Consider the following 23,344-nt stretch of genomic DNA (forward strand, 5'->3'; position numbering starts at 1 on the left):
TTACACAGGAGGGTTGTGCAAATGGTAGTGAATAATTCATCAAGTCTGTATTATGCCAACAAATGGGGGTTCTTTCTCTGCGCAGCTCTGTGCGGAAGCAATCAGTTTATGGGACTGGGGTATTCTCCATGATACTTATTTGGTGGCCCTGCATTTAGCAGGAGAAAATAAGTGATTGCAGATCATCTCACTGGGGACAGTTCTCAAATGTACTAATGACCCCTGAAGGATGAGTTGATTCAGAGCATCTTTTCCAGTTGGGCTCAGTCAGATGTCAATCTGTTTGCTATAAGGTTCAACACTAAATGTCGTGTCTTTTGCTCAAGAGCAGGAAGGGACAGTTAATCCATCTTGGATGCTTTCCTTCTGGACTGGGGAAGCCACCATCTGTACACTTTTTCTCCCCTTTCCATTGATCCAGAGAGTGGTAAGGAAGATATATCAGGACAGATCAAAGATAATTCTCATTTCTCTGGTTTGGCTGCATCAGCAGTGGTTTATGAATCTGCTTCAACTGTCCACCAATGTATTGATATGTTCTCCTCAAGTCTCCAGATTTTCCATCTCAGCAACTAGGGCAGGATTCTTCATCTAGATCCTCAGTCCCTTTACCTCATGTCCTGGGCAGTCGTATTTTGACTCTGATTATTCTTGAACAGTCGTGTTCCTCTTCGGTATTCAATGTACCTCTTAGTTCTAGAAAGCTGTCTACCAGCTGATGATGTTCTTTGAAATGGTCCAGATTTGTGGCTTGGATGCAGGGAAAATCTGATTGTCCTGTCTCAGCTTCCATACCTTGTACTTTAGAATATTTCATGCACAAAAAAACTGAGGTGTTATCTAACTCATATTTGAAAGTTCATTTGGCAGTTCTTTCAGCTTACCGTATTTTGGTTGATGGTAGATCTCTGTTTGTGCCTAACATGAGTAAGAAGTTTATGAAGTTAGCTGATATGTATCCCCCTTTTAGAAATCCTGTCCCTCCTTAGGATCTTAACTCGGTCTTATTTACACTCATGAAACAACCTTTTGAACCGTTGGCTAACTATTCTTTATCTCTTACAACCGCATTCATTATTGCCATAACATCAGTTAGAAGGGTGAGTGAATTAAATGCCTTGATAGCTGATCCTCCAATTATGTCTTTTCATAAAGATAAGGTGGTTTCTTAGGCCTGATCCCAGGTCTTTGCCAAAAGTAGTTTTTGAATTTCATATTAGTCAGACAGTTAATTTGCCAGTCTTTTCCCCAAAGCTGCTTACTAATAAGGGGGAATCTGTTTTATATAGTTTGGATGCAAGAAGTGCTCTTGCATGTTATTTAAGTAAGACTAAAAGTTTTCAAAAATCACGTAGATGATTCATGTTTTATGCTAACAATCATGTGAGTTATACCGTGTCTCCCCAGGTTATTTCTAGATGGATTAAACAACGTATTGTTGAAATGTTATACATTTTCAGGAGTTCCTATACCTATAATGGTATGGACTTGTTCCACCAAAGCTGTGGCAGTGTCTTAAGCAAGTCCCTGTTTCAGAAATATGCAGGGCTGCAACCTGGAGTTTTGTATATGCTTTAGTAAATATTGTGCTCGTGACTGGGCTTCCAGGGCTGATGCTAGATTTAGTAGAGCAGTGTTTCAGTCTCTGTTCGGTTAGGACTATGTTCCCTTCTCCATATTATTTTCAGCACTGTTGATCAAACTACCCATAAGTGGGAGTATGCAGAGTCACTCGAAGAAATGAAAATCACTACTTGTAACCAGTTCTTTGAGATGGCTCTGCATATTCACACTTCCCTCTCACCTTCCTGTCTTTCTCAGAGTCCCCTTGTTCTGTGTCTCTGGATTGTTGGTAGAAGGAACTTAGGTGGTAGAGGCCTCTGGATCCCCTTATAGCCTCATCCTCAAAATGTTCGGAGATGCTGAGGGGAGGTGTAAGAGTCGGAGCACTCTGACACTGCTTAGAGAATGTTCTACCGTTAAACACCAATAGGTGGTGCAGTACCCCATAAGTGGGAATATGCAGAGCCATCTTGAAGAAGTCTGATTATAAATAAGTAATCTTCATTTCTTTAATATTGTTAATATCTTCCAAATTGGAAATATCTATTAGAGAAATATACACATCTGTTTTTAGAAGGATTTATGCTAATTAGCCAGCATTTTTCTAAAAATAGATTTTTCTGTCTAGCACCATCAGTATCTTCTTTTAGAGGGAATCTTACCTTAATGTTGGAGCTGCTCGGGAATCAGTGTTAGTACCCAAACAAATCATTATAACTGGAGCACCCGTATTAATATCAGTTCTTTTCATAGGGAAAAATAAATGAAAAGTTATTAGTATGGAAAGGTGTTTATTTTCAAGCTTCTTATTTAGTGCTATTAGAAGCACAGACAGGAAAATAAAGTGAAAACATTATTATTTTGGTTAAATTGGGAGCTTTTAAAATTTGAACTAAAATGCCTTCCTTTTTAATTGATCTGGGATTTAGATTAATATGTAGATGTGAACATTACAAAAACAATAAAATCAGTCTGTTACCTACAAGACTTTATTTTAGGATTTAGGATGTTGGGATTTTCCTGTTGTTGTTGACATCCTCAGTACCTCACCTAATGTAATGACTGTAGCTTCCTGTTCTGTTTTAGGTATCAGTGATATCAATTATTGTTCTGGGGTAAATATAACCCTCAGTTCTGGTCTTGGCGAGTTAACCTCTCAAACTACCAACTTAAATGTTGAGCTTTGTTTCATTTTATTGTGTTAGGACTATGTGTGCTGATGCTGGTGCTACATGTATAAGCACTTTTTGCCAAGTGGACAAACATCTGTAACAATAAAAGACTGATATTGTTCCTCTTCCCAGTTCTCTAACTTTTTTTGCACCGTTTCCACTGGTGATACAATCCTCAATTCTACAGGAAAATTACATTTAGCAGTATGGACCGTTTGATTATACTGTTCTTGCAACATGTTAGTGCAGTATTTATGTAGCTCCTGAATTTCTTTGAAAAGTATCCTGGTGGTTTTTCCTTCAGGGTTTGAATCCACTTACCCTTACTGTCTATGATGTAGCTTTAGAAACAAAACAGGAAATAAAATTTAATGTATATTCTAATGACTTGGTCTTGCCATTAGATACATTGGCATGCAATGTCACAGTCTGCTGTTTTATTTATGCAACCATGTGCAAAAACCACATCTTACAAGGACTAAGAATGCACAGCTAAAAATGTAGAGTAGAATCAAGTCATAACCAAATCATTGTCTTGATTAAGTTTTTCTTGTCACGTAGATGTATTGTTCTGACTATTATGTACTCTCTTGGCATGGTTATTATTAGTGGTGGGCTTCAGAGATTAGCATTAACAGTTGGGCCTAGGCACATTGCACACCATTTTCTTTATTTAAAGGAAGGACCACAGGTGTGGGGAAAAATAAGCGATTGAATTTATATATTCTGCCTTTCCTGAGATTCTTATTCAGTTCCTTGCTATCCAGTAATCTGATTCACCTGCAATTAATCCAATAAATGGCTGTATCAATGCTACTGTCCCTCATTGTCATGCTGATGTGAACATGCATTGGAAGAAATGAGTCATTTCTAACTCTTGTTAAATGGAACTGGATCAAGATTTTATACTCAAGGGGGCTTTGCCTTGGCTTTCACTCTCTCAAAAAAGGCAAACCACCTGACCAGTATGTATTCCTAGCTTTCAGAATGTTAAAGATAAATAATAAAATTAGTAAATTAAACCTTCTTGGTCATCCACTAGCATCAACCTTACTTTGTAAGTAGAAATTAGTTGTCAATAAAACTCATTTTGTTAGACAGATTTCCTTACCTTGTAATATAGTGTATTTTGTCTTTATGCAGGGTTCCAAGTCTGGTGTCTTTGGAAGAGACAAAACTTTACACTGGCATTAACTATGGTAGGTCAATCCTAACTCTGTTAAATCAAGTCACAAGATAATTAATTTTATACTCTTATTGTTAATGCATAGCCAATTGATTTGATTACATTTGTGGTTCATTATTAAAAATGTTTGAGACCAACTAACCAAGCTTTGCCCAACTTATAGTCTAAAGACAAAGCAGTACAATATAGAAAGGAAAGAGGTTACCATATATACTCAATCATAAGCCGGTTCATTTATAAGCCAACCCTTCTCCCCCACCCCAAGATGAATAAGTAAAAATGGGGAAAAAATTATGACCCGTTCATAAGCCAACCCTATAATTCAGGGGTCAGCAAACTTTGGCTCCTGGGCCATCAGGATAAACCACTGGCGGGCCAAGATGGTTTGTTTACCTCGAGCATCCGCAGACACAGAGATAAACCTAAGTAAACAAAGTGTTCGGGCATGCCAGCTGCTTACCCTGACGGGCCAGGACAACAACTGGTGGGGAAATTTTTTGGGGGGAAGAAGCTGGGGATCAGGGGAGTAACCCCTGTGACCACCCCCCACATGACCCCATCCCTAACCCGGGACCCCACACACACTCCCCATCCCATCCCTTCCCACCTTACCTGCGGAGGGCCAGGGGAGGATGTCTCTGGCCTGGCTAGAGCTGCGCTGGCAGACTGGGCAGTGCGGTCACAGCCTGCTCCAGTGGGCCAGACTGGGCGGTGTGGCTGCAGCATGTTCTAATGGGTTGGGCCGGGCAGCGTGGCCACAGCATGGCAGCCCTGGAGCTGCAGCTGCTTCAGAGACTGGGGACAGAAGTAACCAGAAGTGGAGAGACTCTGGCCCTACCTCTTCCCTTCTGTCTCTGCTGGCTGTTCTGCGTCTCCTCGCTCCCTCTATTGGGGGGAGGGGCTGTGTCCCACCTCTCCCTCTCTCTATCCGTTCATAAGCCGATCCCCTTCTCTAGTGCTTCCCTTTTTTGACTAAAAAAATTCGGCTTATGAATGAGTACATATGGTAATACGTTACCACTCCTTCTGGGAAGCAGTCACATCATTTAGTTCACCTTACACAGAAGCTGTGCTCCGAAATACGCTCCCAAAACTGTCTGTATTTACATTGTAACTGTTTACGAGCAAAAAAACACTCTGTACATCATCCAGGACTAAAATTTACCAAATAAATTTGTACCTTATTTTTCCAGTATCATTTTTCCTTATTCTGTTTTTGGACACATTCCAAAACCAGTTGCCTGTGAAGGCACCTCCCAAACTTGTACCAGGGCAGAGCATTCATGTGTCTTGGTTTTGACAAGTTCTGCATCTACCTATGCGAAGTGCAGAATTGTGCTGTGCAGGGAATTGTGGGCCTCAGCCTGAGTGAGCAGAATACAATTTAGCATGACTTTGTGCTAACATTTTATATAATGTTAATATAATGTGTAATACATATTGATATGGTGTGCAATATGTATAACATATACTTTGGCTAACACTTTTAATGTTGCTGCATTTGCAAAGTATGTCCTGTTTGAGTGCCTAAGTGCAGTGTGGTTCTGGTTCTTCTTCGAGTGATTGCTCATGTGTATTCCACAGTAGGTGTCCATGCTCGCCACATGCACCGGTGTTGGAAGATTTTTCCTTAGCGGTGCCCATGGGCGGGGGGGAGCACCGCGGCGACCCCTGGAGTGGCACCTGTATACCGCACTATAAGGGGGACCATGAGTTCCCCCTATCCTCGGTTCCTTCTTGCCGCCAGTGAAGGTAGTTGGAACTTTGTGCTTCAACTCTTCTACCCGACCTTAGTGGTACCATTTGTGGAATTGTTACTTCAGTTGTTAGAGTGGGCATGCCTGGGGCTTCAAGTCGTGCGACTCCTATTGCTGTTCTATACCTAGGAGTGACCCGCATGCTGAGTGTCTGTGCTGCTTCAGTGAGACTCACATCAGCAAACGTTGTAAGAGCTGCAGGTCATTCAAGCCGCGGACCAAGAAGGAAAGAGACATTAGACTCCATGATCTCCTGATGGAATCGCATTGGCCTCAACTCTGGCACACCAGGTGGACTCGGAACCCGCAGCCGCATCACCAGTGTGTAGCGAGGCCCCCTCTACCAGCTGGCACCGCTCCCCCTCCAAGAAACAGGGAAAGAGCCTACCTTGCAGCAGCGCTGAGATAAGGAAAGAGGGGAGGCTGGTCCCACATCAGGCAGCCCACGGTCCCCCCCACAAGCTCAAGGCCTCCAATTCGTGTTAAGCAGAGCAGCCCGCGCACGGTTCTCCACCGGTGCGGATGCTATTGACGCCAGAGGCGATGCAGGCTGCAAAAGACATTGAGTCTGCTGGTTCCAGGCATGCGGCCCGTGTCGAGCCCCTGGTCCTGCATCAAGCCTCCATTGGGTGCCCATCCAACCTCTCCTGCTTTCACAGTTCCCAGTCCGAGGACTGCTCCCTGCATCGTTTGACGCTCAGCAACTGGTCATCCGGCAGCTCTCGCCCTCCCTCGACTCTGACCAGGCCATCCCATTCACCACCTGGATGGGAATCTGGGGGACCCTCTACGCCGCCTGCCAACGAGCACAGGCATCAAGAGAGGCACCGGGAACATTTACCTTCGCAACGGGAGTATCGCAGCTAGTCTCAACGGGATACACGTCGTCGTTCTCGTTCTGGTTCCCACCAACTAGACGTAGCACTCGAGATTCCCCTCGCGGTGCCTCGGCGCAGGGGCACCAGAGCTCACGATGCCTTAATGGTTACCGAAGCAGCACTTCGGGCAGGTACCGTTCCTCGACATCGAGGTCCAGGTCCCAAGGGAGGTGGCATCACAGGCACCACCGCTTGTACCGTTCCCATGAGACTGTGCGCTCAACGGTGACCTCGGCCTTAGCACCCAGCCACCCATCCTCGGCCCGTGCAGCTCAGCTGAGACAACTACCACCAGTGGGCCCTCAATCGGGTCAATGGCAAGGGACCCCATGGCAGGGACAGTGGTGCCAATGGGCACCATGGCTGCCGATGCCTGTCCAGATGGGGGCCCGCTCAGTCGCTGGAGCATCTCAGGCTCCATTAGCCTCATCTGGCCGCCTAAGAGACAAATCGGTGGACCACAAGTCAGCGGACCCACGCCCAGACTCGGATCTGGGGCTTGACCCCCTGGTACTGACCAAAGCCCACGGCTCCGTGCCGGCTCTTTACACGACACCGGACGGCACCATAATGGCTCCTCCACCGTCAATCCCTTGGAAGGATTTTAAGGCACAGCAAGACCTGCTAAAAAGAATGGCATCCAGCCTCCAACTGCAGGCCGAGGAGATGGAGGGCCCTTCCGATTCCCTCTTTAACATGTTATCTCCCTTGGCACCGGGCTGTGTGGCTCTGCCCCTGCACCAGCGTTTAGCCAACATTTCCAACACCCTGTGGCAAACTCGTGCCTCCTTGGCCCCAATCTCCAAGAAGGCTGAAAGGAAGTACTTTGTGCCAGCCAAGAGTCATGAGTACCTCTATTCCCACCCGGCACCAAACTCACTTGTGGTAGAGCGGTAAACCACAGAGAGCGACAGGGCCAGCCGGCACCTACCCCCCAAAATAAGGACACCAGACGATTGGATTTCTTTGTAGAAAATTTTATTCCTTGGCAAGTTTCCAGCTCAGGGTAGCCAACCACCAGGCCTTAGTGAGGAGATATGACTTTAACCTGTGGGAGTCTCTGCCTAAGTTAGAGCCGCTCCTCCCAGACCAGGACAGGAAGGACTTTAAGGCTCTAGTGGAAGAGGGGGCGGCAGCGGCTAAAGCAGCCCTGCAAGCGGTGTCAGACGCAGCCGACACTGTAGCCCAATCGATGGCCTCAGCGATTTCCACGCGCAGGGTGTCATGGCTCCTCCTGTCTGGACTGTTGACGGAGGCCCAATCCCTTTTATGCAAGACCTCCCGTTTGATGGGAAAGCACTCTTTGCGGACCAGACGGATGTCAGACTGCATGGGATGAAGGATTCCCACACCACCCTGCAGACCTTGGGCCTCTACGTCCATCCAGCTAAGGACAAGGCCAAACCGCAGCCTTTGCTTCAACCTGCAAGGAGCAGATACGAGCCCCTGTATAAGAGACTGAGAGACCAAAAATGCCAGTCTCAACAGCAGTCCCGCTCTGGCCCTCAGGCTGGGCCCTCTCGGGGCAAGAGACAGGGAAAGAGGCAGTTTTGACTATTTGCCATGGGGGCACTGGGCCAGTTGCCAGGGAGACTCCCCCAATTAATGAAGTTTGTGTTCTGCAACTGATTGTCTGCCTTCCACATGGCGTGTTCCCCCATAACATTGGACCGGGGGGGTCCTCAGCACCATTTCCAACCACCATCATGAGTTGCACCCGCCCTCCCCTGTAGGCCCGAGGGACCCAGAGCAGGCACACCTTCTAGGGCAGGAGGTGGACCGTTCACTGTACCTAGGGGCAGTGGAAAGAGTACCTGTAGAATTCCAGGGCAAAGGGTTCTACTCCCGGTACTCCCTGATCCTGATGGCCAAAGGTGCCTCAGGACCATCCTGGACCTGTGGGACCTAAACCATTTTCTGGCCTGCTCCAAGTTCTGCATGGTGTCCCTGGCCTCTGTTATCCCCTCCCTGGACCCCAGGGACTGGTGTGCAGCCCGGGACCTCCAAGACGTGTATTTTCACATCCATGTTTTCGAGGGGCACAGGCACTTCCTCCACTTCCTAGTTTGGCTTCTCAAGGGCAACTCTCGTTCCGAGGTAAAGACCCACGTGGAGCAGCTCCAGTCGACATGCACCAGTCTCGGCCTAGTGGTGAACAAGGCCAAATCAACCTTAGTTCAAGTTTAGCATGTAGAGTTCATTGGGGTGCTGCTGGACTCCTCGAGGGCCACAACCTCTCTCCCCCTGGACAGGTTCGAGACCCTAAGAGGTCTCATCACCTCGGTCATGGCTTTCCCGGTGACAACGGCAAGGGCATGCCTTAGAATTCTAGGGCACATGGCAGCATGCGCATACATGGTCCGCCATGCCAGGCTCCGAATGAGGCTCCTCCAACTCTGGCTAGCCTCCCAATTCTCCCAGACCCAGGACGAGCTGGACAAGGTTCTCACGATTCCGTCCCTGATACTGCCTTCCCTTCAGCGGTGTTATTACCCAAGCAATATGCTGCAAGGAGTTCTCTTTCAGGATGCCAAGCCATCTATGGACCTGGTGATCAGTGCGTCGGATCTAGGTTGGGGAGCCCACACAGGGAACATGCAAACCCAGGGGACATGGTCAATCCCGGATTTGTCCCTTCACATAAATGTCAAAGAGCTCAGGGCAGTACGGTTGGCATGTGTGGCCTTCCACACGCACCTTCACAGCAAGGTGGTCAGGGTCCTCATGGACAACACCGTTGCCATGTACTACATCAAGAGGCAAGGTGGAACTCGCTCCCTAGCCCTCTGCTGGGAAGCCCTGAGCCTATGGGAGTTCTGTTTTTCCCACGATATCTCCCTATGGGTTACACACCTCCCCGGCGTCCACAATATGCAAGCAGATCGCCTCTGCAGGGTTTTCTGCCCCCAGTATGAGTGGTTACTCCACTCGGAGGTCGTTCATGGGCTCTTCCGAGAGTGGGGAGTTCCCCAGGTCGACCTCTTTGCAACTCACCAGAACCGGCGTTGCCCCTGCCTCTGCTCCGGGGAGGAGTGGGGAAGGGTGCGACCTCTGATGTGTTCCTCCTGCAGTGGTCAGGCCAGGTCCTTTACACTTTCCCGCCATTCCACCTCGTTGAGAGAGTCCTACAGAAGGTAAAAGCAGACAAGGCGAGAGTCATCCTTATAGCTCTGGCGTGGGCCTTCCTTCGCCTCTTGGTGGCCCCCCGGATGATGCTGCTGCTTCGCCCAGACCTCTTCTCCCAGGATGGGGGCTGCCTCCACCATCCCAATCTAGCTGTGCTCCACCTGACAGTGTGGTTGCTCCGTGGCTAGACGAGGAGAAGGGCAGGGGTTCAGAGCAGGTGAGGTGGTTCCTCCTGGAAAGTAGGAAGCTGTCCACCCGCCGGACGTACATAGCGAAGTGGTCCAGGTTTTCCAAGTGGGTGAGTGAGTGGGATGTCTTCCCTTCCTACGCACCTTTCCAGCTTATTCTGTACTACCTCCTGTCCCTTAGGATCCAGGGACTGGCACCTGCGTCTGTCAGGGTACACCTGGCAGCCATATCGGCCTTCCACCTGCTGGTGCAAGGGCACTCGACTTTTCCCACCCTATGACCTCCTGTTTCCTGAGGGGCTTTGACCATTCATTCCCATACGCTAGACCCCCTGTGCCTCAGTGGGACCTGAACCTTGTTTTGTCCCAACTCGTGGGTCCTCCCTTTGAGCCTCTGGCCACGTGTATCTGGTCTCGCCTCTCATGGAAGGTAACCTTCCTTGTAGCAATCACGTTGGCCCGACGTGTCTCAGAACTCAGGGCCTTAACCTCGGAACCCCCCTATACAGTCTTCCACAGGGACAAGTCCAGCTTCACCCACGCCCGGCATTCCTTCCAAAGGTGGTCTCCGCCTTCCATATGAAACAGAGCATCTTTCTCCCCGTGCTCTGTCCTAAGCCCCATTCCTCCAACGAGGAACGCTGCCTCCACACGCTCGTTGTACGTAGAGTATTGACCTTTTTATCTGGATCAGACCAAGCCTTTCCGGAAATCTTCTCAACTTTTTGTTGCCTCGGCTGAGTGGGTGAAAGGCAACCTATCTCTACCCAACGTCTTTCTTTCCCGCTGGATCATCTTGTGCATACACACGTGCTATGATCTGGCAGGGGTTCTCCCCCCCCCCACTGATCGTCAGGGCACACTCTATGAGGGCTCAGGCCTCATCAGCTGCCTACATAGCCCATGTCCCTATCCTAGACATTTGTAGAGCAGCCTCTTGGGCCTCTATTCACATATTTACTTCGCATTATGCGATCTTCTCCCAGTCTAGGGATGACGCCAGGTTCGGCAGGGCAGTGCTCCATCCTGGCCTGTCGTGAACTCCTACCCACCTGCAACAGGCATGGCTTGGAATCACCTGCTGTGGAATACACATGAGCAATCACCCGAAGAAGAAAGGACAGTTACCTGTTCCGTAACTGGCGTTCTTCGAGACGTTACTCATGTCTATTCCACACCCTGCCCTCCTTCCCCCCTGTTGGAGTTGTCCAGCAAGGAGCCAAGGGTGGGGGGAGTGCATGGTCCCCCTTATAGCGTGATATACAGGCGCCACTCCAGGGGTCACTGTGGTGTTCCACCAGTACGGGTACTACTAAGGGAAAAACTTCCGACACTGGTGCACGTGGCGAGCACGCACACCTACAGTGGAATAGACATGAGCAACACATCTCAAAGAACGCCAGTTACGGAACAGGTAACTGTCCTTTATTTAGGGTGGTGATCAGTCCTGTATATTTCAGAGAACCTATCTGTGTGTAGTTGGGGTGGAGATTGAGATCAGTTAGGCCAATAGCAGTTAGAACAGTTGGTACAGAGAAGGGCAGGAACACTTCAGAAAAGCTTGGCAACACTGAGGCCACAGTGAAAAATCCATGACTCACAGAAGGGGAAATAGGAAGCCTTAGTTATCATATTAGTAAAACAAAAAAAATATTCCAGAAGTTTACTGAAAGGGGCAGATATTCAAACGCTACTTACAAACAAAGTTGCATTTAATTGTGTTTTTATAGTAAATGATTGGCATGTGAGACCTGAGTCTCTGCCATGTTTACCCTGAGCTCTGAGATTGCATAGTGTGAGGGAGAAGAGCAGCTATTATATAGGTGTCTACCATGTAGCCCAGTAGTTCATAACCTCTTTCTTTTCATGTCTCATAATTTGGGTGCTTCTCAGCTTCAAATCACACCAAGACCTGTGCCAAGTCTTGTATTTAGCTGTCTTAGGCGCTTGAGGAGTCCTGGGGACGAACTGGGAAATATCTGTATTATTTTTTTCAATATGATGCATGCCTACGTGTGTATATTTTTGATGGATTTTGTTATGGAATTAGATCAAAACAAGTTGTTAAAGAAACCAAGCAGGAAACGTAGAACGGTGACTCAGATAAGAAGCCTTGAAGAAACAATGATGAATGGTGTTTTTGGGAATATCTTCTACCTGACTACAGCCAGGCTAAGAGTGGCTTACTCTTCACAAGTCTAAGCCTAGGATCAAAAGATAACAAATCATTAGAGGACCACAGAAAAGGGTTGAGGTTGAATGAGTTGCCAGAGGCTGCCTAGGGAGTCAGCAGGACCTGACAAGGAGACACACACAGACTGAGAGAGCATGCTGTAAGCAGGACAGTCTGCTTTTCAGAACCCAGAGATGGAGGTTAACCTGGCTGAGGAGAGCTTCCAAAGGTAATGGGAAATGTGTATAGGAAGTACTGATATCTGCATTTTACAGATGAGGAACTGAGACACAGAGAAACTGAGTTGCATAATGTGACACTACAGGCTTCTTGTATAACAGGGATTTGCGCCTAGCTCTCCTTCTTGCAGCACTTCTAAAAGAATTAACCTGGCACGTGAAAGGTTCTTGTCAGAGGTGAAGCTCCTCTCTTTGAATAAAACTTTGTCTCCAACCACTGTCCTCAGTGCTTGAAGGGATGGGAAGTTCTTTCTCTTTCTTCCATCTACTATTCCCATTGCCTGGATTGACAAAGTGCTACTTTCCCCTCCCCTCCAAGCAACCAAAGAGAATAGAAATTCCATACTCTCCCCTTCTTAATTGCTTGAAGGATAAAGTCCCACCCCTTGAGCATTCTGCTCTTCTTTCCCACCCCAGTCGGTGTACTCTTCAGAGCTTGTGATATGATGGGCACTCTGCACCACTCTGATGTTGCCCAGAACCAAACTCCTGTTTTGCTCTCCCTCATCTTAGGCAAAGCACTTGACCACTACTAACTCTACTAAGGGTATGTCTACACTGCAATAAAAGACCTGCAGCACAGCCATTGCTCAGGTTGCAGTATAAAAATTGCAGTATAGATGTTTGGGCTCCGACATCCCGCGAGGGGTTGAGTCTCAGAACCTAAGCTCCAGCCCAAGTCCAAACATGGTCACTCTTTTTAGCTCAGCAGCCTGAGCCCCACGAGCCTGAGTCAACTGACCTGAGCTCTGAGACTCGATGCTGCAGGTTTTTTATTGCAGATGTACCCTGAGTGGCAGAACAGAAGCATGTCCCAACTGCATGCCCCTTTGTTTGAAGAACCATTATTGTACTCATTTAGTGAACATGCTTCATGAACTTAAAAGATGTCCTGTTCGGTATTTGGTCTGACGGATGGTGACTGCAACATAGGATTTCAGCGTGATGTGGAAAACTGAGTGGGATACCCCGTGACTTTGTTAAAGAGATGCTAAAGACTGTTTCTATTAAAGTTGTATAAGTGTGTGTGTATATAAAAATATAATATTTTTCCAAAGTCTTTTTATATCACCCTTATAGAGTCCCATACCTCATGATTTGAGGTATGTAAAGAAACTCTGATCTGTTTTTGAGCTTTTGCATGTCATAGTCTGAGTTTCCATTAATTGTGTTTTTCAATTAAGTTTCTCTGTATTTTATAACACTGTGTAACTTAGCAAATATACTTTATATATAATGAATGTTCTTATTATCTTGTGTAGATTTATCAAGAGAGAACCATAGAGAAACCATGGCTAGGGTCATAAGGAAACTGCTGCGTAAGTACATTTTTGTCTCTTGCTCTCATTCCTGTATTTAGTACATATGCAAAGATTTGCTTTAAATGTTATCAGTTTATTGGGCTTTTAACTGTATCAGTATTGTAGAGCAAAGCAAAGAAGCAAAATCTGTTGCCATGAATTATATGGCAACATAAATGACACACAGTTTTGAGCTTTACAAGTAGATAAAATATTTAATTGAGTATAGTTAACTCTTTGAACTGAGCTTCATGTCAGATAACACACTTTTTGTTTCCATTCCAACGGTAGACTATATACTTGACAACTCAGAAGATGATACCAAGTCCTTGTTTCTAATCATAAAGGTATAATAGTAATTTTTATATGTTTTATTTTAATTTGAATGGGTTGATTTGCTTTACATAATATAAAACCATTTGTTTCTAGATCATTGGTGATCTCTTACAATTCCAAGGGTCTCACAAGCATGAGTTTGACTCCCGGTGGAAGAGCTTTAACTTAGTGAAGAAATCGATGGAGAACAGGGTTAGTATCTTGTTTACATAGTTTAGTTAGGAAAAACAACTTTTTTTAAGTTTTAGTTTTGATTGTTTTTTGACCTTAATGTCTTAATGGAACTCTGCATGCATTCCTAGTGAAATTGATATAAGTTACAGTGGGCTGATATATCATGAGAATATTTTTTTGTTACAATAAGTGCCCTTTTTCAAAAGGTTTCAAAGCACTGCACAAATGTTTGTTAAGCCTCATAACATCTCTTTTTATATACTGAATACTGATGCTATTAATGATAGCTCTTTATGTTAATTTGCTAGTCACTAAGAAACTGCATGCTGGAATTTTTTATTTTGGTGATTTAACTGCATGGAAATAATACTGTCCTTGGATATTAAGTTGCTGCTATTGCTAGCACTTGTGAAGCACTAATGATGTTAGATGCCAATTATGTTGAGAAGCATGTAGGAACCAAACTCCTTTCCCTTCGTTTAAATAATATTTAGCACTTCTCATCATTAGATTTCCAAACACTTCTTGAAAGTGGGTAAACATTAATATCTACGTTTTACAAGTTGCGAAATTGAGCCATGGAAAGTTTAAATGAGTTGTCAATGTTATGAGAAGTGAAATCTAGATTATTGAACATGGCTGCTGAGGTAGAGAGCAGAGAAGGCAATCTTTGAGGTAGTTAAGTCCTCACACATTTAAAACAATAAAGATAAGGACCAAGATCTTAAATTGGGCCAGCAGCAAATGTACAGCATGATCATTAGTGAGAATGTGCTCTTGTCAGTCATAGTCATCCACACCAGTAGCATGTGGCCACTGCATGTTCAACCATCTGTAGGTTGCATCTAGTCTTTTGCATTAGTTCATGAGAGAGCATCCTGAAATAACTTAAGGAGATATTGTTTTGAGGTGGCAAAAGTGTTAGATATGTGACAGATTTGGCAGTTTCCATGGAAAACCATATTGAATTAAATTTAAATATTTTGGAGTCCATTGTATTAAAGGGAAAGATTATGTATTATTGTGGGCCTGCACGGTCATAGGACTATATTGAACAATGCGGCAAACAAGCATGATCTTTTTGGACAATACCTGTCAAGTGGAATTCCTGGGAAGTAGCCTGGGGGAGATGAATGCAAATGCCCTCCACCAGTTATGCAGAAACCCAGCCTTTTGAAGCTATGCCCTGAGGAGAGAACCATTGTCTGCTGATTACCTGCTCCCAGAGGTTGGAGATCAGAGTTTCAGAGTTCCAGTCTGTATAAAGAAACAGGCTGGTCTGCACAATTGGGGTGCTTGTTCTGAGCTGTGACTGTTATGAACTTGAAGCCACAGAAAAAACCCTTTGGTGAGATTTGAAAGATTGACTCTGATTGGAGCCCTCCTGGAGTTGGGAGGGAGGGTGATCTCTGATAAACTAATTAGCATGCACATAGGTTCTTGTATTGTTTTTAATGTGTTTTTTCTGTAATGCTTTCACCTTAAGAGTAGATGTGCTTGCTTAGAAAGGTCAGTGTGGAAACTTATAACCATAGCCTCTGAGTAGAAGGCAAAGTGCGGACGCAGGCCTGTCTGGCTTGCTGGGAACTGTGCAGCCTGAAAAAACCCTGGTCAAGAGGGAAGAGAGATGCAGGTCTCGACCTAACAGAGATTACTGCTCAGAAGCTGGGAACCTAGAGTGGATGCCTTTGCTGGACTGCAGAGGGGAAATACAGGTGCAGTTGCCCCAAACTGTGACACAGTAGTTAAGTCTGTATTCGAGTATGTAGTCTCTTAGTTTGCCCAAGGCCTTTCCAAACACTACAGCTATTTCTATGTTTGAGTAGTGAAATATTCACCAGGAACCTGAGATTGCATGCTACCTTGATAACTGGGGGTGGGGGCAAATGCACTCAACATAGTTTTCTTAATTCTTCAAGGATTCCCCTTCCTATCAACAATCACCGCTGCTTTCACTGGATTCGGTTAGAGCCAGCTGTTCTTCATCCCCAAAGTGACTCTTTTCAGGATGTATATCCACTTTGTCTCAGTTAATTAGTCTCAGTTTAGTTAGGTCTACAGGACACTGTGGAGGGAAAGGGTTCTCCCTCTGTGGTTGCTGGCACTGCTAGCTGCTATGGCTGACCATGGCAAATCCTTGTGCTTTAAGAACTTCCCACTCTGTGAAGCAGTCATGCCTCTGAACAATGAATGCACAGTGTTCTGTCTTGGTTAGGGGCATGTTCAGGAACTCTGTAAAATCTGTAGGTACTTCTCAGAGTGGACCCAGCAATCGAGGGTTGTCTTATTGCTTTCCTCATGAGGCAGTGATAAGGCCAATCTCTGACCCTGGACTATAGGCACCTGGATCCTCAGAAGACTGGTGGCTGTTGAAATCTGCCCTGGCTTCATCATCAAAACCAGCCAAATATTCATTCAGTCCTCTGGCTTCCTGATTTGGGAAGCGGAGAAATAGATCAGACTCAGAGCGCAAAAGTCTCCCAAGGAGAAGAGGTGAAGATCATCACCCTCCCTGGATCAGACTTCAAGGTCTCATAAGACTACCATGGAGTTGGACATTAAGGATGCTTCAAAACCTAGGAAAAGTTCCCAAAGCACGAGAGCCCGTACCAGCTGAGTGGATCTAGCCATAATAGAGGTCCCACCTGATGCTGCTGTTTCTGTTTTAGCCTTCTCATTATTGAGGTAGTCAGAAAAAAAGATAGCCCAGTACCTGGTAGAAGCCTGACTGCGGTGCTGGTCATTCTATTGCCCCCAGCACCAGCTCCAGCGCAGTTACTGCTGCTAAGCCAATCTGTTGGTGATCAAGTACTTTGGACCATGCTGACATGGCTGACACCTGTGCAGCTGCTGGAGCTGTATTCACCATGATGCTGTCCAGATTTCTGGACCCAGGGACTTTGATGCTTCCACTGTCTGATCAGGTTCCCCCTAAACCTGCGGGTTGAGCACCATCCTTCTCAGAGGATTGTTTCTGACTCAGAGGAAAGCCATTAGTCATCCCTGGTCAGGTCTTGGTACCCAGCAGTATCAGTCTTATCTGGTGAGTAAGAGGCATGTACCTGTGATGGAGGGCAGAACCAACCCAGTCCAGTACTGGGATCACTGGGATCAAACATCGTGGGGCCTGGTGCCATATGATCCTGGCATGTGGGCCCCCTGGGGACTGCAGTACTATCCAGGACCAGCCTCTCCACCACTCTTATGAGGGAAACAGTCACCCTGTGACAAAGACTGGACCTGTCCCTGCAGCATCCAGGGACCAGGAGTAGGCGGCTTCAGTGCAGCAGATCCAGTGCAAGGGTCAGATAGTACTGACCGTGAGCTCTTCTAGATGATGCCCTTGTTCCAGAACAGTCAGCTGCCACTCTTGAGGACTAGAAGATTTTCCAAGACTTCATGGGACATTGGTGTCAGTGGCCTCGGAGATACCTATGCAGGTGGTGTGGGATATGCCACACAAACTCCTCAATATCCTGTACTTGGTACTGGGACTCATAGTTATCCTGATTTACAAGGGTCTGTTGGAGCCCATGAAAGCCTTATGGCAGACACTAGCATCACTGGCACTGACATCCAAATGGACAGCTGGATGGTACCAGGTCCTGGCTACTGGATATGAACAGAGTTCTATTTGCATCCAGTACCAGTGGCCAATGAGCAATCCCATTAGAACGGTCAGAAATCGACCTCTAAAGATGAGACAGTGAAGCGCTTAAAATGTGGTGGCCAGAAATCCTACTCCACTTCGAGCTTCCAGATGAGGATCTTGAACTACGACGTGGTCTTGGCAAAGTGCGAGCACATCAGCTGCCTGTAGCTTAAAGCTGTTTGACAGACTGCCACACAATTGCAGGGCTGACTTCCAGTCTAGCTGGCGAAAGGTCATGTGGCGGTCAGAACTGTGCTGCAGGTCGCTTTGGACATGCAGGCGCTTTCTCCAGGGTGATAGCAACAACAGTTGCAATGCGCCGCTCCTCCTGGCTGGCCTTGGCAGGCATATCTGAAGGATTTCAAACAGTTATTGAGGACCTGCCACTTGAGGGCTGCTCACTCTTCCACAAGAAGACTGATGAAGCAATGAGATCTGTCATAGGGTCCACTCACCACAGGTGGTGGCTCTTCCTGGTCACTCAGGGACTAGCTCTTTCCAGTTCCAGGGTCCGCTTCTGCTGTCGCGCGCTCTCTCTCTATAACTCCAAGGGCTCCTTCTTTGTGACTTGTCCCTCCAGCCAGGTCCCTGTGTGTTTCCTCCTGGTGGGGTATCAAAGTCCTTTCTTATTAGCAGTCTTCTCATTCATTGCCTATGATGGGATCCCCGGGATGCAACCTGGACTCTGGGATCCCTCTCATTCTGTGGTGCTATGTGTAGAGAGGGTTAATCAGGGTTCGTCCCTCTCTGGGGCGGCAAGGAACCACACTGCCTCCTTACACTGTATCAAGCCACAAACCTCTTGCAGGTATTGCACTTGCACAGACATCCACAGGCAGAGACACACCCAACTGAGTTACATGAATGCTGTCTCAGCCACTCATGAACTAACAAGAGAGAGGCTCCAGCCAATTCCCCCCACTTTCTCAGCCTTGCACCCCAGAACTGTACTGTCTTGCACTGGTCAGAAGCCTGGTTAGTGTAAGTTCATTCCCCAGTCTGCCTCTCCCTTGATGTGGAGAGGACACACGCTAGCCTTTGTAAACTGAGTGAGATTTCCCAAGTACTTCAAAGAAAGCACACTGTTTTAGGTAAAATTTAAAACAGATTTATTAGCTACAGAAAGATAGCTTGATTTTAGGTGATTAGAAGTAGCAAGTGTAGAGATCAAAGTTGATTGCCTAAGAAATAAAAATACATTTGTAGTCTTGATTTCTACAGACTAAGCAGGATTTGAATCAAACAGTGTCTCGACCTGGCAGATAGTACAAACAGATTACAGATCCTGAATACACAGGATGAAACTCTTTCCTAGCCTGGACCACTGTTCCCTTGTTCCAAGTCTTTGTCTTCTAGGTGTTGAGTTGGGCAGGGGGAGCGGCCAAGTGATTGTCACTGTCCCTGTTTTCTAGTTTCTTCCAGCTTGCTGGAAAGATCTTTTGACATGGGGATCAGGCAGTCTAAATTGGTCAAGCAGTCTCCATTGTCTACGTAATCTCTCTGAGAAGTCATCTGGGATAGCCCTCGGGAGAGTGTCAAGGCTGGCCCACAACATTTTGGCACCTGAGGCAAGGAGCTCAAATGACACCCGCATACCCCCTTGGCTTGGGCCAAAACTTTGAAAGATCTTAGTTCTGCCTTCTTCCTGTTCTACTCTCTCATGGTACTGCTCTGCTACCTACCCCAATAAAGGAGAACTAACAACTTAAAATTTTTGAACAAGGCATTTTAAGGTTTCAGAGTAGCAGCCGTGTTAGTCTGTATCCACAAAAAGAACAGGAGTACTTGCGGCACCCTTAGAGACTAACATTTATTTGATCATAAGCTTTCATGGGCTACAGCCCACTTCATCAGATGCATAGAATGGAACATATAATAAAATTATCTATCTATCTATCTATGTATCTATTTAGACAGACAGACAGAGACACACACACACACACACACACACACACACACACACACAGAGGAGGGAAAAAAACTTTTGTAGTGATAATCAAGATGGTCCATTTTAGACTGTTAAAAAGAAGGTGTGAGGATATTTAACATGGGGAAATAAATTCAGTTTGTGTAATGACCCAGCCACTCAGTCTCTATCAAGCCCAAGTTAATGATATCTAGTTTGCAAATGAATTCTAGTTCAGCAGCTTCTCATTGGAGTCTGTTTTTGAAGCTTTTCTGTTGCAAAATTGCCACCTTTAAGTCTGTTACTGAGTGACCAGGGAGGTTGAAGTGTTCTCCTACTGATTTTTGAATGTTATGATGCCTGATGTTAGGTTTGTGTCCATTTATTCTTTGCATAGAAACTGTCTGATGTGGCCAATGTACATAGCAGGGGAGCATTGCTGGTACATGATGGCATATATCACATTGGTAGATGTGCAGGTGAACGAGCCCTGATGGTGTGTCTGATGTGATTAGGTCCTATGATGGTGTCACTTGAATAGATATGTGGACAGAGTTGGCATCAGGCTTTGTTGCAAGGATAGGTTCCTGGATTAGTGTTTCTGTTGTGTGGTATGTGGTTGCTGATGAGTGTTTGCTTCAGATTGGGGGGCTGTCTGTAAGTAGGGCTGGTCTGTCTCCCAAGATCTGTGAGAGTGAGGGATCGTCTTTCAGGATAGGTTGTGGATCTTTGATGATGCGCTAGACAGGTTTTAGTTAGGGGCTGAAGGTGATGGCTAGGGGCATTCTGTTTTCTTTGTTGGGCCTGTCTTACAGTAGGTGACTTCTGGGTACTCTTCTGGCTCTGTCAATCTGTTTTTTTCACTTCAGCAGGTGGGTATTGTAGTTTTAAGGATGCTTGATAGAGACCTTGTAGGTATTTGTCTCTGTCTGAGGGATTGGAGCAAATGGAGTTGTATCTTAGAGCTTGGCTATAGACAATGGATCGTGTGGTATGTCCTGAATGGAATTTTAAGTAACACTTAACTTTCAAGTATCAGAGGAGTAGCCTTATTAGTCTGGATCTGTAAAAAGCAACAATGAGTCCTGTGGCACCTTAAAGACTAACAGATCTCCTATTCTGATACATAAACAAGGATGTAAACAAAGAGTCGTGTTAGTTTCAAACTCCATTAGATACGAAAGCGAAGAAGTTTGCTAAACAATAGAGTATTTTCTTAGCCTCTGAAAGGGCATAATGAAATAAAAATGCTTCATAATCCTGCCTATTGGACTGGAAGATAAGGATGCAGTAAATGCCTGTATATAGGCAGTCTCCCATCTTCCAGATGGGTTTTGTTTGTAACAAAATGGCAGCAACACTATTAACCTCTTGATATTAGATTGATCAGAAGGTCCATCTAAGATCCTAAAGCCATATTTTCACTAGAGATTTTCTGAAACTTTCACATTCTTGCTCTAGCAAATGACAGAAACCAGATTTTTGCACTTAAATGAGGAGACAGTCACAACACTATGCAAAGGTGCCCTTTACGTGGGGCTCTATGTCATGTATTCAGAAAAGCAACTATTTTTCAGAAGAGGTCATAACCAGAATAAGGTGTAAGGAATTACAAAAGCAAATTTCATTCATAAACACGGCTCTGATGCAGAAACAAAGGGCCTGATTCTCCTTGGCACTAATGTCTCTTTATATACTCTGGCAATGTAAAGGGGCATTAACGTGATAATACATGTATCTTAGTCTTATTGCAAGGCCTTCTTACTATGTCAAAGTGTTGTAAAGGAGCCCTAGTATAAAAGTGTATCAAGTCCAAATTTCTTTAGGTTTCTTAGTAAAGTTATAAAGCAAGGTTCTGCAGCAAATTGGTTTGTGGTACTGGCAATAAATAAACCATGAATTTTAAAATAGATACTAACACTGAGTGCATCATAAACACTGTCACAAATACTAAAAGTTTGGTGACTGCTTAATGTTAAAATTAAAAACTGTTTAATATGGTGAGCACACTCTGACCCCCAATGGCAAAACAAAACTGGTGTATATGTGTAAGAGCAGATCTCCTCCATAGAGTTTGAAATAGTGCAACAGGAAATGCTATGTGGACTTGTGTTGAAGAACAGTCTGTAAATGTTATTATCAAATGGGTATATAAGTTGTTTTCCAAACAATCGTTTACTAAACAAGATGTTTAATGTACTGGGATACCTTACAGATAGAACACCATTGATTTTTACCCAACATGCCCCAGAAAGTTTGTCACCAAATGCAAGCACCAGCCCATGAGAATGGTTGAAGAAGTGATGTTGAAACTTCAAAATGCAAGGCTATTATCAATTTTGCATGCAAGCCAAGGATTTTGGCAGGTCTGACTTGATAGGAAGTGCAAAATTGTTCACCTTTTAAGTCCCATTTTTAGTAGATCTGTTTAACTGAGTTTCCTTTGGGATTGCCTCATCACCAAACCTCATGTCCCAAATCTTTGAAGATGTGGATGATGTGGCAGAACTTGATTATTAGTTGATGTTGGGCAAAAATAATCAACATCACAATGAGAGCAAGCAATGTTCTGTAGCATACCAATGAAGATAATCTTAAATTGACCATAAACAAATGCCAGATTTCTTTGACTAAAGTTAGTTATGAAGGGCACATGCTAAGTTCAGCTGGGCATGAGATATAAACTTTTATGTATTGAGGCGTAAGCCAATGTCAAATTGCTGAGGGGTTAGGGAAAAATCTTTCATTATGAACTGGTAATTGTGGTAGATAGATCTGCAGTCTCTCTTCTACCTTCTAAAGCTTACCTTGCTGGCCATTGTCAGAGACCAAACACTAGACTAGATGGGTAACTGGTCTGATTCAATATGGCAATTTCTATTTTCTTAAGAAAGTTGAGGGCAGTTGTACAAATATCTAAGCAAATTAATGCCATGATTTAACACTGTGTAATAAACAAGTGACATATAATAGTGTGTATGAGACTGGTCGTTGTTTCCTCTCTCCAAATATATGACATGGTCAGGGTTACACTTTCACTCCATCACATGACGTGGATCAATATCCACTAACACCAGTTGTGACTGTGCCAGAAGTTTTTTTTTAAAATCCTTTATATAACAGAAGCCCAACAGTCAGAATGTCTCACTGTAGAACCTGCTGATAATATATATTGTGTATCGAAAATGTAAGAGGCGAGAGTTCATATTTACATTGCTAAAGTCGGTGTTGAGATTTGAATCAAATTACTCTGATTTTTTTTCTTGCAGCTTCAAGGAAAGAAGCAGCATATTAGAGCCTTGCTCATTGACAGAGTCATGTTGCAGCATGAGGTAATGTACATTTCTGTACTGCCAGTTTTTGCTCACTACTATACTAGAAAATGTCAATCTGTAACATCTTATTTAACTAAAAGCATTCTCAGTCTCTGCAATAACTTTCCTCTCTTAGATTTGTAAAATTGCAAATGAAGCCTGTCTCTAATTGGGATTTTTCTTCTTCCTTTAGCTGAGAACTCTAACTGTTGAAGGCTGTGAATATAAAAATATACACCAAGACATGATCAGGGATCTTCTGTGTTTGTCTACAAGTTCCTATGGTCAGGTAAGAATATGTCTTCTATGCGAAATTAATGCAGCCATGCATTTCATTTACTGAGCTTATTTTCAACTTGATATTAGCAGTGAAATGTAA

General features: G+C 45.0%; 1 protein-coding gene across 3 annotated transcripts in view; it reads left to right on the plus strand.

The window, feature by feature from the left end:
- Positions 1-23,344, plus strand: part of PSME4 (proteasome activator subunit 4) — a 238,832-nt gene that overhangs the window by 117,663 nt on the left and 97,825 nt on the right. For all 3 annotated transcript variants that reach the window (XM_030557730.1, XM_030557731.1, XM_030557732.1), the window contains 6 exons: positions 3,879-3,934; positions 13,545-13,601; positions 13,875-13,930; positions 14,013-14,111; positions 22,921-22,983; positions 23,159-23,254. In XM_030557730.1, the coding sequence (XP_030413590.1) occupies positions 3,879-3,934; positions 13,545-13,601; positions 13,875-13,930; positions 14,013-14,111; positions 22,921-22,983; positions 23,159-23,254 (427 nt within the window). The remainder of the gene's footprint in view (positions 1-3,878; positions 3,935-13,544; positions 13,602-13,874; positions 13,931-14,012; positions 14,112-22,920; positions 22,984-23,158; positions 23,255-23,344) is intronic.

The sequence above is a fragment of the Gopherus evgoodei genome, chromosome 3 (genome assembly GCF_007399415.2).
Source record: "Gopherus evgoodei ecotype Sinaloan lineage chromosome 3, rGopEvg1_v1.p, whole genome shotgun sequence".
NCBI classification, from domain to species: domain Eukaryota; kingdom Metazoa; phylum Chordata; order Testudines; family Testudinidae; genus Gopherus; species Gopherus evgoodei.